At 38.7% G+C, this 14,439-nt stretch overlaps 1 protein-coding gene across 1 annotated transcript; it reads right to left on the bottom strand.

The window, feature by feature from the left end:
* Positions 1-12,066: 12,066 nt before the first annotated feature.
* LOC137741624 (uncharacterized) lies at positions 12,067-14,043 on the bottom strand. The gene is made up of 4 exons (XM_088695685.1): positions 13,607-14,043; positions 13,040-13,111; positions 12,602-12,745; positions 12,067-12,435 (listed from the first exon to the last, which is right to left on the bottom strand). Exons 1-4 carry the CDS (start codon positions 13,809-13,811, stop codon positions 12,350-12,352), a joined length of 507 nt encoding a protein of 168 aa, XP_088551811.1. The 5' UTR covers positions 13,812-14,043; the 3' UTR covers positions 12,067-12,349.
* Between the last annotated feature and the right edge of the window lie 396 nt (positions 14,044-14,439).

Below are 14,439 nucleotides of genomic sequence, written 5' to 3'. Positions count from 1 at the left end.
CTAAAAAAATTACATAAACATACCAAATAATAAAACACACCAAATAAAATAACATAAACATACCAAATAATAAAACACACCAAATAAAATAACATAAACATACCAAATTCAAAAAAACACACTAAATGAACTTAATTATCTTCAGCTTGTTTCAATGCCCACTGGTGCTCTATCAAGTCAATTTGTCGGGCATTGTGCATGTTTGGCATTTGAAATGCAGTATATCGTTGAATGAGCCTTTCATTGTAACGTCCATCCCTTTGTAATGGCTCATGTTGCACAGGCTCATCGGTGGCGTCATGAGCACAATATATACGTGTTCTTGAATTGTTCATCGTGTCTGGCTCATATTCATCAACGGCTTCATAATTGTACTCATCTTCCACAATCATGTTGTGAAGAATGATGCACGTCATCATGATGGATCGAAGCGACTCTACATCAAACAATCTGGCAGCACCCCTGACGATCGCCCAGCGAGCTTGGAAGATACCGAAACAACGCTCCACATCCTTCCTGCACCCCTCTTGACAGCTTGCAAAGTGTTTTTCCTTTGCACTTCGCGGACGTGGCACTGTTTTGACAAATGTTGACCATCGCGGGTAAATGCCGTCAACTAGGTAGTATGGCCCGTCGTACATACGTCCGTTCACCTCATACATGACTTTTGGTGCTTTTCCTTGCAGGACATCGTTGAACACAGGGGATTGGGCAAGGACGTTGATGTCATATTGAGCTCCCGGGACCGCGAAAAAGGCGTGCCAAATCCATGTATCAAAAGATGCCACCGCCTCCAGAATGATACTTTTTGCTCCTTTTCTGTCCCCATAAGCGCCTTGCCATGCACTTGGACATTTTTTCCATGTCCAGTGCATACAATCAATGCTTCCAATCATCCCAGGAAAACCACGCATCTCGGCCTTCTTCAACAGCCGTTCCAAGTCCATGTTTGTAGGTTTGCGGAGGTACTCAGCGGTGTAGATAGATTTGATTGCTCCGCAAAACCTCATCAGGGACTCAAGAATGGTTGATTTCCCCATCCTCGTTATCTCATCCACTTGGTCTGTAGATGCTCCATATGCAAGCATCCGCAAGGCAGCGGTAATTTTTTGCTCAGGCAGTAGACCCATAGCACCAAAAGCTCTTTCTTTTGCACGAAGTAAGAATCATGGTTGCAAACAGCAATCATGATTTTGTTGAACAAATGTCGTTCCATTCTAAAACGACGTCTAAAGTACGTATCAGGGAATGCACTATTAGGAACAAAATAATCATCCAAGAGTTTCATACCTCGTCGTTGCCTGCTTCTATCAAGGTTTCCAGAACGGCTGGGCCTGCAGATCTGAGCCATAGCTTGGACGACTCGACGGGAATGTGAGGCTCTGCCCATTCTTACTTCGTCATCTCTCCTTTTATGCTCCTCATCCTCTTCCCTCTCATTTCTTGCCCCCTGGTGATTGAACATTGCTTCTGATTGGTTAAACAATTCTTCCTCTTCCTGATCGAGTTCCCACATCATCCTTAAGGAAGAAGAAGACATTGTAAGAAAGAAACAGAAACTATGAATAATGATACAGATTTTTGTGAAGAAGGAAGCAGAAACTATGAATAATGATAGAGATCTTGAGAAAATTGGTGTGAGATTTGTGAGGATGGATGGTGGATTATATGGAGGATTCAGAAAGGATTAGATTGTACATAATGCCATGTGGCATGCCGTCATTCGTTACAAATCTGATGGAAATCTATCCTCAAAGATTGTGAATAGATTATGACACGTGGCATGCCGTCATTCGTTAAAAATCTGATGGAAATTTATCCTCAAAGATTGTGAACAGATTATGACACGTGGTGCGACGTGATTGGTTAATAATCTTATCAGAAATCCATCACCAATAATTGTATTTTCAGATAATGACACGTGGCATAACGAGTACGATTAAAAAATTTATCGGAAATCCATCCCCAATAATTGTCTTTTCAGATTTTATGACAAGTCGCGCAACGACAACGATTAAAAATCTTATCCGAAATTACAAATAAAATTATTTTGTATTATTTAATAATACTTCGGATAATGACACGTGGCGCAACGAGAACGATTAAAAATCTTATCCAATATTACAATTAAAATTATTTTGTATTATTTTATAAATAAATAAAATACTAATATTTTATTGCCTATTGCCAGGGCTATTGAAGTGTAACGGTGGAGATGCAAATGCTATTGCTAGGGCTATTACTATTCATTAAGGGTAGTTACTGTTCATTAGGTGGATTGAATAGTGCATAGCCTGGGGGGAGGGCTCCAACGCTGGAGTTGCTCTAAAGAATATGTATAATGGAGTAAGGACTATATTAAGAACTCATGAAGAACAAACTTAAAGCTTTCCCGTAACCATAGGGTGACACCAAGGCTCAACTTTTCAGTCCTTACCTTTTTGTATTAGTAATGGATGAGCTAACAAGACATATTAAAGATGATATCCCATGGTGTGTGCTTTCCTATATGATCTAGTGTTGATAGGCAAAATGTAAAACCCCTCCCCAAATTTAGTTTCTAATTTTACTTTTTCCCTAAAAGCATTTGAAGTTTTCATTTTGGTCCCTTTATTCCTATCTAATCCGGACCCTTCATTTTGTTTTCCCTCCTCCCTCACGCTGCCACGTGGTAGCCTCCTAACTCACTTATCTATCTCCATCTCTCTCGAATCTTTCACTCTCTCACCTCTTTATCCCTCTCACTCACTCTTACATCTCTCTCGGACCCTCCCTTTTTCCCCTTTCCCGATTAACACCCACTCACCCATCATCACACCCGAGCCACCCCGACGATGGCGCAGTACCATCACCACCTTCCTAGACTCCTTCTCTCACTCTCCCTTATCTCTGTGGAGCTTAATGAAGCCTAAAAACCCAGGAAAAACCTTCGGCGAACCCCGTGGGTTTCGAGCAAGATCCTGGCCGTCTCTGGCCACTTTAGGGTGCGTCACAGGTACAAATTCTCTTCCTCTCTCTCGTACCTTCCCTTTAGTAGCTAGATTGGTGGTTAAAATGGTAGTTGGCTATTGACCGGAGCATGGGAAGCTCCGGCCTCCTTCCCTGACGAAGAATGGGTCAGTGATCCAAACCCAATTAACTAAGGCCATTTGGGCCATGTATAAGACTCGGGCCTTAGGCCCGTTAAACCCAACCCAAAACCTTTGTTTTATTTTATGTATTTTAATTATTTAGTTTCTAAATCCCAAAGACCCTTGGGCCAGTCCGGTAAACCCTTAAAACCCAAAACCCTTTTAGTTGGGTCAGGCCTTCAGCCCAAGACCAAAGGGCTTCGACCTCTGAGCCTTTGACCCAAAACCCTTGGACCTAGGCCTTTGGGCCTTAGAACCCAACCCAGTGGCTAAGCCCAGGCATAAGAACCCAAGCCCAAAACTTTCCCAGGCCTAGTTGACCAAACCTTTGACCCAGCTCGGTTTGACTTAGACCAGTTTGACTGACCCAATTTGACTTGGACCATTGACTCGGTCAACGCTGACTGTTGACTTTGACCGGTCAACGGCCAACGTTGCCTTTTGTTGACTTTTTCGGGTTTTCGTCTGTAACCCCTCCTAGGCTAATTTCGACGTCCTGGGCCCGTTTATGACATCCATTTTTCCAAATTCAATTGTTTGAGTATAGTTTTGTTAATTGTACTCTTTATGTGCTTAGGTGCAATTAATAGCGACGATTCCGTCATTCCTATTTCGTATGGCTCATCTTCGACGGAGTATCTGTGAGTGGACGTCTTCTCAAATGCATGTTTTAATAGTAGAAATGCATACATGAAAAGCATGATTTATTGATTACATTTTATGAGATATTATGCTTTACTAAGAATATTTTGGAATACCATACTTTCTATTGAACCCATGTTCTTGTAGGGTATATGATGGATGACGATATACTATTTAGAACATGTTTTTACACACTTCTTTCTAGTATAGATGATGGATGACTTTATACTATGAAGATGTTTTTAAGATATATGTGCCCATATTTGGAAAGATTATATTCAATGTTTTTGTGCGTATCTAGTTGTCACTGTTCTGCCTACGGGTGATGATACTTATATTGGCTTCGGCCGGGTATAGGTTGGTGGCTTCGGCCAGAAGATACTTATATTAGCTTTATCCGGGCGTACGTTGGTGGCTTCGGCCGTATGATATTGATACTGATACCACTAGTTGGCACACTATATACAAGATATGTTTTACGAAGGTTTTATGGCATGCTAGGGTTTTCAGAAAAACCTATTACATGTTATGCTATTCAGTTTTCATAAAACTTTAGGGGTTAGTATGTTGATAACTGTTTCAGTACATATTATATATATATATATATCAATTTGGTCCACTCATGTTTGTTTTGCGCCCCCTCAGGACTTAGAATCGAGGCGTACAATCCCAACGTCAAGGCACTTCTGCATCGGCATCTTCGAGTTCTCTTGGTGTAGGACCCATTCTTTTATTCATTCAATTTTATATTATTTCTTTTAGTGTTCTAGTTAGTTGTATGCTCTGAACACATTCCTCATTTGCACATTAATTATATTTAAATCTCTTTTATCTTATTCATATTTTAGTTCTCATGTTTTCAATAAATGGCTTTAGTCACCCTCGGATGTCGGCCAGCACGTACCTACTCTGGTGTTCGGGGAACATCAGGATCGGGGGCGTGTCAGATTAGTATCAAAGCCTAGTTGTTCAGAGTATACTTAGGATCTTCTATCACTGCAGTAGCATGCGACTGTGAGTGGCCAGTGGGCCAATGCTGCCATTTTGTGCATATTTTGATATTCTAAATATGAGTTTGGTACCAAATTGATGTGTTTCAATTCTTAAACCTAAAGTTGGTTATTTCGGTTATTTTCATATTATCGGATATGGTTTGGAAAATGAAATGTGAACTACGAATGACTTGATCCCTTAGTAGGGTACGTAGGTAGTCTAATGAGAAGGTTAGATGCAACCATAATAAAATAACTGAGATGATTCTTTTCTTGAAATTTGGCTAAGAAAAATAGTTTAGGCCTATCTTAGTAATTAGCTTCCAAATTAGAAATTTTGAGTCGTTACAAATTGGTATCAGTGCGAACGATCCTACTTTCCAATTTGTTATATTCTTGAATTCTTATTGCTGTAAAATATGATATGCAATGTGAATGCATTATTTCATAATTTTTGTGGACAAAGTGCTATGTGAATTATGATTTGCATTGATATTGCATTATTCATTATTTCTATGACTAATGTGAAATACACATGTATTATGAACCTCTCACTAGCAGGAGAGTGAATATAGATATATTTTCGTGTTTTGATGATGTGAAATATGATTGAGGTGATATTGTTATATTTCACAAGTTTTATGAATCATGAGGCATTTATGTGAAATGCATATGTATTGTGAATGCATTATTTCAAAATTTTGTGAATAAAGTGGCATCCAGGTGATATATATATATATATATATATATATATGGAGGACCACTCGCGTAAGTGGCATGGTCCAATTTCCATGGTGATTATGGAATTTCATTAGTGAAAATTAAGATTTGCATTGCAGTGGCATATTTCATAATTTCTATGGTTATGTGAGATACATATATGTGCTTTGAATCACTCACGTGTTGGATTGTGAGTGCAGGTTCCTGTGGATTATGAATGCAAGTACCATTGATGATTTTGATGACCTGAGAGTGAAAGGGATTGTGAGGTTCTCCTGGGTTTCGATCCCCTAAACCTTTAGAGGGTGTTATACGGTCGGGTTATTCCTGCGGGATAGTCTATGTGGTATGGCCATTGGAAAATGGACAGTCCTAGATTGAGAGGCACTAGGATTGAGGGGCACCGCGAGCTACCTTGGGTTTCGATCCCCTAAACCTCTGGAGGCCTACACGGCCGGAGTTGTACCATATCCTATGGGGAGGGTACTTGGTTCTGGGGTGTAGGATTAAATGGACACTCTCGTTACCCTACTTCGTGTTGTTGTGGTCAGATTGAAGTGAGGTTAATCGGCCAGGAGACTGGTCATCAAATTGGATTATGTTGGCACACGAATTTTGAAGGTGAATCGTGGTGACGGCTATGTTTAGCCAATAATGGTAAGTGATTTTACCAGTGATTGTGATTTGAAATTCCAATGGTTTTGGTTGGAATTTCTTGTATTTGAATTGCCAATTTAAATGAATTGGCTTGAAATTGTGATTTTTGCCTAGCCACTGATGATTATGGCTTGGTATTTTGGTATTTATTTGGCCGATGATTGCTATGGCTTGAACTTATGACATTTGTCTTGCCATGGATGAAAATTACAATAATGGTAAGTGGTTTTACCAATAGTTGGTGTGGCTTGAAATTCTGATATTTATTTGGCCAATGATGGTTTGGCTGTAATTTATGATATTTGTTTTGCCAAGGATGAATATGGCCAAACTTTTCTGATGTTTGATATCGCCAATGATTGTGGCTAGAAATTTTGAGGAAGAATCGTGGTAATGGCTGCGTATAGCCAATGATGGTAAGTGGTTTTACCAATAATTGTGATTGGAAATTCCAATGATTTTGGTTGGAATTTCTAATATTTGATTTGCCAATTCTAATGGTTTGACTTAAGATTGTGATATTTATTTAGCCACTGATGATTATGACTTGAAATTTTGATATCTATTTGGTCGATGATGGTTACGGCTGGGAATTTATGATAATTCTTTCGTCAATGATAAATATGGCAATGATGGTAAGTAGTTTACCAATGATTGTGATTATGATGTTAATATTTATCTAACCAAACGTAGATGTGGTTGGTAAGCTAGTATTTATTTAGGCCTGAGGATTATGGCTTGATGTTTGGTATTATTTTGCCAATGTGTATGGCTAAAATTTTTTATATTTATTCTACCAATGAGCGTGGTAGGAAACCTAATTGTAAATGATTACTTTGCGGAAGTATTTATTTCTGGGGGCTTGAATAAAATTGTAGACCGAGGTTATGATTTTATTCACTATAAATGGAATGTTGGAATTAGCGTTAATTCCTTTTCCGTTATTTGAGGGTAGAAATCTTGAGGATGAGATTTATTTTAATGGGGGTCGAATGTAATACCCTAGAAATATTTAAAATATATGATTATGTGGAATTTTTTTTGAAAAGTGGAAAAGATGAAAATGTCCTAGTTGGCTAAATTGAATTATATGAGGACGTATGTTATCCTCATATATTTTATTTCTTGGTATATTTGGATAGAGCTTGATCTCACGAACATGTAGGCGCAAACCATTCGTGAAACGGAGTTATAACGAAGATGTTATTAACGATTGAAGTCAAGGACAAATGGTCAATTTACCATTTATGGAAGGCTCTAGATATTTGGAGCCAAATCTGGGATGCCACGTGTGTGGCTGTGATGAAGGAAGGAAAGAAAGAAGGGAACAAAGAGGGGGGAACCGGCCAATCAAGGAGAAAACAAAGGAGAGAAAGGAGGGAAGGGAGAAGCAAGCCATCGTTGATGACAGGACCAGTGTCAAAATGATCCTTACTTTGAACCCAATCGTTCCTCTTTCCGTTTCCGTCACAAAATATGATAAAATTGGTGGATTTCGACAAAAAATGTACGGAGTGGGCGCATTTGGCTTCGATTTGCCAAAATCCGAAGCTAACTCCTACCATTACCACCACCAATAGTCTCCCTTCAATGTCAGGAACAAAGCCTAAGCAATGGTTGGGGCGCCAGAGTGTGTTTTGAGGTTGAATCGTGAACGCCTATTTCAAAGGTTTCCGGCGGTCCAATGCTGATTTTAGGCGTTTCCTAGCCGAATTAGAGTTTGGCCCAGTTATGAAAATTACTCAACTAATTGAGATCTTCATACTTGTAAAATTTGGTAATTTTTGAAGTTAGTCGGAAAATTGGGTTTCCGTTCGCTGGAAACTGCCATCCGCGGCGGCACGTGCGGACGCGATTGGCCAGTGGGTCAATGTTGCCATTTTGTGCATATTTTGATATTCTAAATATGAGTTTGGTACCAAATTGATGTGTTTCTATTCTTAAACCCAAAGTTGGTTATTTCGGTTATTTGCATTAGGGCTGGGCACGGGCCGGGCCGGGCCCAATTTTGAAGGGACCGGACCGGACCTAAGTTCAAAGGAAACGGGGCGGGCCGGGCCGGGGATTACATTTTTCAATATAAGAACCGGTCATTACCCGGCCCGGTTGAAACGGGCCGGTTCGGGCCGGGTCCACGGGTCCCTTTTTTTTTTTGGTTGTTTGAAAGAAAAAAAAAATTGTACATATTTACAGATTGCAAACTGCACAGTTTGCAATCTGCACAGATTTGCACAGATTGCAAACTGCACAGATTTGCACAGATTGCAAACTGCACAGATTGCAATCTGCACAAAACTGCACAGATTGCAAACTGCACAGATTTGCACAGATTTGCACAGATTGCAACTGCATTTACGCATATTTTGCACAAATTCACCATTATTCACATCCAATCTAAATACAAAGTCCAACATCCAAGTTTATAAATTAACAATACATTCAAAATAATAATATTACATCTTCCAACATCTAAAAATTAAATCAACATACAAAATATCCGAAAATCCAAGTTCCAACACCCAAGTTCCAACAACAATCTTCATTGAATCTGTAAACAAAAATAGAATATAAACATGACATTTTTAACATCCAACATCATATTATCTATCCTCATTCAAATTGAATTATTGAAATTTAAAGTTTATTCATTTGAGTTTGAAATATTACCGCAATTCCTTTTCCTTTATTCGTTTGAGTTGTTTCAATTTCAGGAACACTTGATGAGATTGTTGAACTTGTAGATATAGTATTTGCTCTTTTTCTTTTATATTCTACAACAAAGAACAACCGTTAATTGTAAACCAATTAATATAAAGTTATAAACCAAACTATTAAAAACAAGATAATTACCTTCTTCACACTCTTGATAAAATTCAAGCTCCGCGGGACTTGCTTCATACTCAATGCTGCCAATTGGTTCACTTCTTATCCAATTTTGAAGGCACATCAATGACTCCACTGTTTGAGGAAGGAGACATGATCTACAAGGATCAATTACTCTCTTTCCTCCACTAAATGCACTCTCACTGGCAACTGTTGACACTTGAATTGGCAAGACATCTTTCGCTATCAAAGCAAGTGTGGGATATGTGGTCCTCCCTTTCAACTTCCACCATTTCAAAACATCAAATTGTGAACCATGTGGTACTTTCTCTACAGTGTCAAGGAGATACCTATCCACCTCATGTGCAAGCGCAATATCCTCGGTGTCTTCTAGTTCCTTTTCCCAATCATCCATGATTTGACTAAATATCATTGGATTTTCTGTTGGCACACTAGAAGATGATTGTTTTACCCTTGAAGAAGAAGTGTCAAGAACTAAATCTTCTCGACCCTTTTGTTGTGTTTGTGAATCGAAAGCTTCACTAGCATACTCATCACACATTGTCTTCAACAATGTCTTCACTTGATTACTTTTTTGTTCAATCTCTTCATCAAGAAGTTGTAATTGCTTTCTACACAAGTGCATGTAGTGCCTCAATTTGAACCTTGGGTCTAAGACAAGGGCAATTACAAATATTTGATTAAGGGACTCAATTGAACCAAAATACTTTCGATATTTGGCTCTCATGTTGAATGCCATATCACGTAGCACCAACTCTGCAGGTCCTCCAGTTTGCATATATTCAGGCAAAAAAAGTTTTTCTATCTCGTTTTCCACAGCAATGACATCATGAACAGCTGTGTTAGCTGTGGGATACTTAGTTGCACTAACTTTCAAAGTTACAAGATAGAAGACCTTTAAAAATTTCACAAACACTTCTGCACTATCCCAATCTTCCTCCTTAGGTGGTCCAATCCTCCCTTTACCCGCCACTTCTTCTCCTTCATCACTAAACACCTTTTCACTGAAATAGGTGGTGTATATATTGGCTTCATCATCTTCGATCATCCTTTCAAATGCTTTTTTAAACTTCAAGCAAGATTCTAGCATCATGTATGTGCTATTCCACCTAGTAGGCACATCCATAACAACTAGACCCCTACTATCCAACTTCTCATTCTCCACACATTTCTTGAAATAACTTAACCTTCGGGGACTTGATCTCACAAACCGCACGGCATTTCTAAGAGCATCCACACTTGTCTCTAATCTTTTCAACCCATGTTTCACTACCAAGTTGATAATATGAGCTAAGCACCTCACATGCATAAACTTGCCATTCATAATCACTTTACTATTAGGCCATTTCTGCATTTTACGAACAACATACTCAATTGCCACCTTATTAGCCGATGCATTGTCAACTGAAATGCACATTACCTTTTCAATCCCCCACTCAACCAAACATTGCTCAATCATCTTCCCTATTTCTTTGCCTTCATGACTTGAAATCAAACAAAAGTTTAGAATCCTTTTGTGCATATTCCAATCATCATCCACAAAATGAGCAGTTAGCACCATGTAGTTCAAATTTTGCACACTTGTCCATGTATCGGTAGTCAAGCTCACTCTATGATTGTGTATCTCCTTTTTTAACTGCTCTTTCATGCTATCATACATACTGAATAACTCCCTCACGATAGTTCTCCGAGATGGAACATGCAATCTAGGCTGGACTTTGCACATCATCCGCCTAAACCCTTCACTCTCCACAATACTAAAAGGTACCTCCTCCATCACAATAAACTCAATAATACCTTCCACACTTTCTTCTTGGCTCCACCCTTTAGCAACAAGCATGTTTTTGACATCCCCAGAAGGTCCAGAACTACCTAGAACCTTTTGCAACTCATCAGTTGGTTTATATGACTTGCAATGTTTATTGATATGTTTAATGTAAGTACTAGTCCCACCCCCACTAGTATCACATGCAAAAAGGGCGCTACAATGGTTACACTTAGCCTTCAATACTTGTACCTCCACCTTCTTTTTCTTTCCATCCTTTTCTACTTCTTGTATTTCCGAGACGGTACACTTAGTGACATGATCCCAAACCCAAGATCTCTCAGAAGAAGATCTCTCTAGTGAAGCTATTATAGTTGGTTGTTTTGTCTTTGGAATAGGTGGTGCTTTTCTTTTTCTGGAGGATGAGGGGTTTGGGGGAGGCATTGATGGTTTTGACTGTGTGGGTTGTGGAGGACATGGTGATGTAGCCGTAGATGATGCTACATTAGTACTACTAGGGGTACTTTGACTTTGAGATTGAGACATTATGTAAAAATCTGTAAAAATTAAATAATGGAACTATATTCATTAATCAAATAAAATAGCATAATCTCCATGTAAGCATAATCTACACATTATACATAATTTAAACCCAAAAAAGCATAATCTCCATGTAAATAAAATAGCAAATAATCTAGTAGACATAATTTAAAGTACATGCAGCAGCATGCATGCACTTGCAGTTTTTCTCATGTACTTCAAAATTCAAATCGTGTGCAGGCCAGTAACATGCAGCAGTAAGCAAGAACTCACCAAACCAAGAAATAAAAAATAACCATCCAATGCAGCAGTAACATGCAGCAGTAATGTGTGTGTGAGATGTATATGTAAGCAAACAAAATATAACCATCCAAACAAAAAATAACCATCCAAAACAAAAAATAACCATCCAAAGTTCCAAACCAAGAACTCACCAGTAAGCAAGCAGGATATGACTCAAAATCTTCCAATTTCCAAACTTTCTCAGTAATAAGTGGCTCCGGAATCTGAAACCAATTCCCAAACAATCAAGAAAATGCATATAATATTCTTGGAAATGCAGCAATGCAAGTAAATGCAATCAGAATTCAGATTTCAAAATTCAAATCGTGTGCAGGGCAGTAACATGCAGCTGCTAAAGAAACTGTTTTCTGCAATATTGGCCAAGTACTTATTGTGTGTGTCACTGTGTGTGTGTGTGTGAGATGTATATGTATATGTATTATATTATATATATATATATATATATATATATATATATATGCAGGCAGAAGGCCTCGGTTCTCATTCTTGCATTGCATACAGGTCCTAACTTCTAATCCCATTAATTTATATTTCCTTGAAGACTTGTTAACGTAGAAGATAAATTTTATCAAAGCCATATAAACTATCACTTTAGAATAAAACTTATACTAAAATATGAGATACAAAAGAGTAAATGTCAAAGGAGATACCTGAAATTGTCAATTAGAATAATTACTTCAAATGTCAAAGGAGATGTATATGTAAGCAAACAAAAAATAACCATCCAGTAAGCAAACAAATTATTATATGGTACCTTACTTATTGCAGATCTTACAATTGTTTGCTCCAGAATCTGAAATGCGAGCACCAAATAGGTCCAGATGTGTCAATCCTGTAAGACCTGCACCACCTTCGGCATAAATTCTTTGACTGTCTATATAGTTATGATTAGAAGAATTCAAGAACATGATTAATTTCAGTGGAAATCAATGCGTCGATCACAAGGTTTTCTACACAAATAGCCAATATTTTCCCTCTACAGCTTAAAAATACACAAAAATCCTTACTTGTAATAGCTGCAAGTCCAGCATCAGAAATTTGCCGAGCATCCAGATTAAGTGATTTGAGAGATGTCAATCCAGATAACCTTTTCAAGCCACTGTCAGTTACTAGGGTGAACGACAAGTTCAAACTTTCGAGATTTTTCAAACCTGAAAGTGATAACAGCCACCCAAATTAATGCTTAAAAAGAAATGCTTTCAAAAAGATGAACATGCACCAAATAATACAAAGTTTACAAACTGCTTAGCAGAAAAATTATGAGGTGCAGTTTAACTTTGAACACTAATGAGACCTTCAAAGAATTTGAGCCACAAACTAACAAGGTAGTAAATTCAAAGCTTCAGCATAATGTATAGCCTACAGCCTCACACTGAACTCGGAAAACATTCAGATCATAACCATGCAATAGTCTGAGACTCTGATGCAATGCAATCAATCATCACCTGAGAGATGACGAAGCCCGTTGCTTCCAACTTCAGTATCAGATAGCTCCAAGTTCTTCAAGAGTGTCAGCCCTTAATATAGAAACAACACGATAAAATCAGATAGGTGGCCATGTCTTTCAATCTCATGCATTTCTAGCAAACAAACGAAGCTAAAAAATGCAACTAGCAATGGTGTGGCAACAACAGCATGACATGGTGCCCACTGTACAACAGAGAAAATCTTAGTGGTGCAGATTCACAATTATAAATGACAAATTTTAGTCTTTTGTATTCAAACCACACAGGGTATCAGTGTAATGGAAATAATCTACCAACTGTAAAGAAACACAATGACATACATGACGACCGTGTGGAACAGAAGGAGCAGGTTACATACATCCGATCAGATCAGAGGTTAAAGAAGCTAAAAAATCAAAAAAATCCACCAAATCAGCAAGAACAAACATGAACATCCCAATATATTGAGCACAGATTACATACATCAGATCAGAATCATCAGATCAGAGGTTAAAGAACCTATTATAAAAAAAAAAAAAAAAAAAAAAAAGAGGTTAAAGAATTCACCTGAACTGGCAACGGCGATGGAGTGTTGCAGAGACGGTGAGGTGATGGAGTGTTGCAGAGACGGTGAGGTGATGTCGGACTTCAAGAAGAAAATCGAGGATGAGAGAGTCAGAGACGGAAAGGTTGAGAGGTCGATCGAGGATTCGAGAGAGAGCAGCAAACAGCAAAGACTCTCTATTAGGGTAAACCTAAAACCAACGGTCATGATTGGAAGGTCTGTAACAATTCAATCTGGGCCGTCCATTTCAATTACAAACGGGCCGGTTCGGGGCCCCGTTTTTCTATAAATCTGGAACCGGCCCGACCCTAGAAAAACATTACCTAGGCCCGCCCCGCCCCGTTTCCCCCTATTTAAAAACAGGACCCGCCCCGTACCCGCCCCGACCCGCCTATACCCGCCCCTACCCGCGGGCCTAAGACCCGTTTGCCCAACCCTAATTTGCATATTATCGGATATGGTTTGGAAAATGAAATGTGAACTACGAATGGCTTGATCCCTTAGTCGGGTACATAGGCAGTCTAACGAGAAGGTTAGATGCAACCATAATAAAATAACTGAGATTATTCTTTTCTTGAAATTTGGCTAAGAAAAATAATTTAGGCCTATCTTAGTAATTAGCTTCCGAATTAGAAATTTTGGGTTGTTACAATTAGTATGTTGATAACTGTTTTAGCACATATTATATATATCAACTTGGTCCACTCATGTTTGTTTTGCACCCCTCTCAGGACTTAGAATCGAGGCTTACAATCCCGGCGTCAAGGCACTTCCGCATCAGCATCTTCGAGTCCTCTTGTTGTAGGACCCATTCCTTTATTCATTCAATTTTATA

This window comes from Pyrus communis, chromosome 6 (genome assembly GCF_041283825.1).
Source record: "Pyrus communis isolate YQ-2024b chromosome 6, ASM4128382v1, whole genome shotgun sequence".
NCBI classification, from domain to species: domain Eukaryota; kingdom Viridiplantae; phylum Streptophyta; class Magnoliopsida; order Rosales; family Rosaceae; genus Pyrus; species Pyrus communis.
Note: the sequence above shows the minus strand (reverse complement) of the source record. Positions and strands in the feature narration are given on the sequence as shown.

Coding starts and splice junctions, on each gene's coding strand:
- LOC137741624 (XM_088695685.1), bottom strand. CDS start 13,811: ATGACCGTTGGTTTTAGGTTTACCCTAATAGAGAGTCTTTGCTGTTTG. Junction 13,112..13,606: donor CATCGCCGTTGCCAGTTCAG/GTGAATTCTTTA, acceptor TTCTATATTAAG/GGCTGACACTCTTGAAGAAC. Junction 12,746..13,039: donor CGGGCTTCGTCATCTCTCAG/GTGATGATTGAT, acceptor TATCACTTTCAG/GTTTGAAAAATCTCGAAAGT.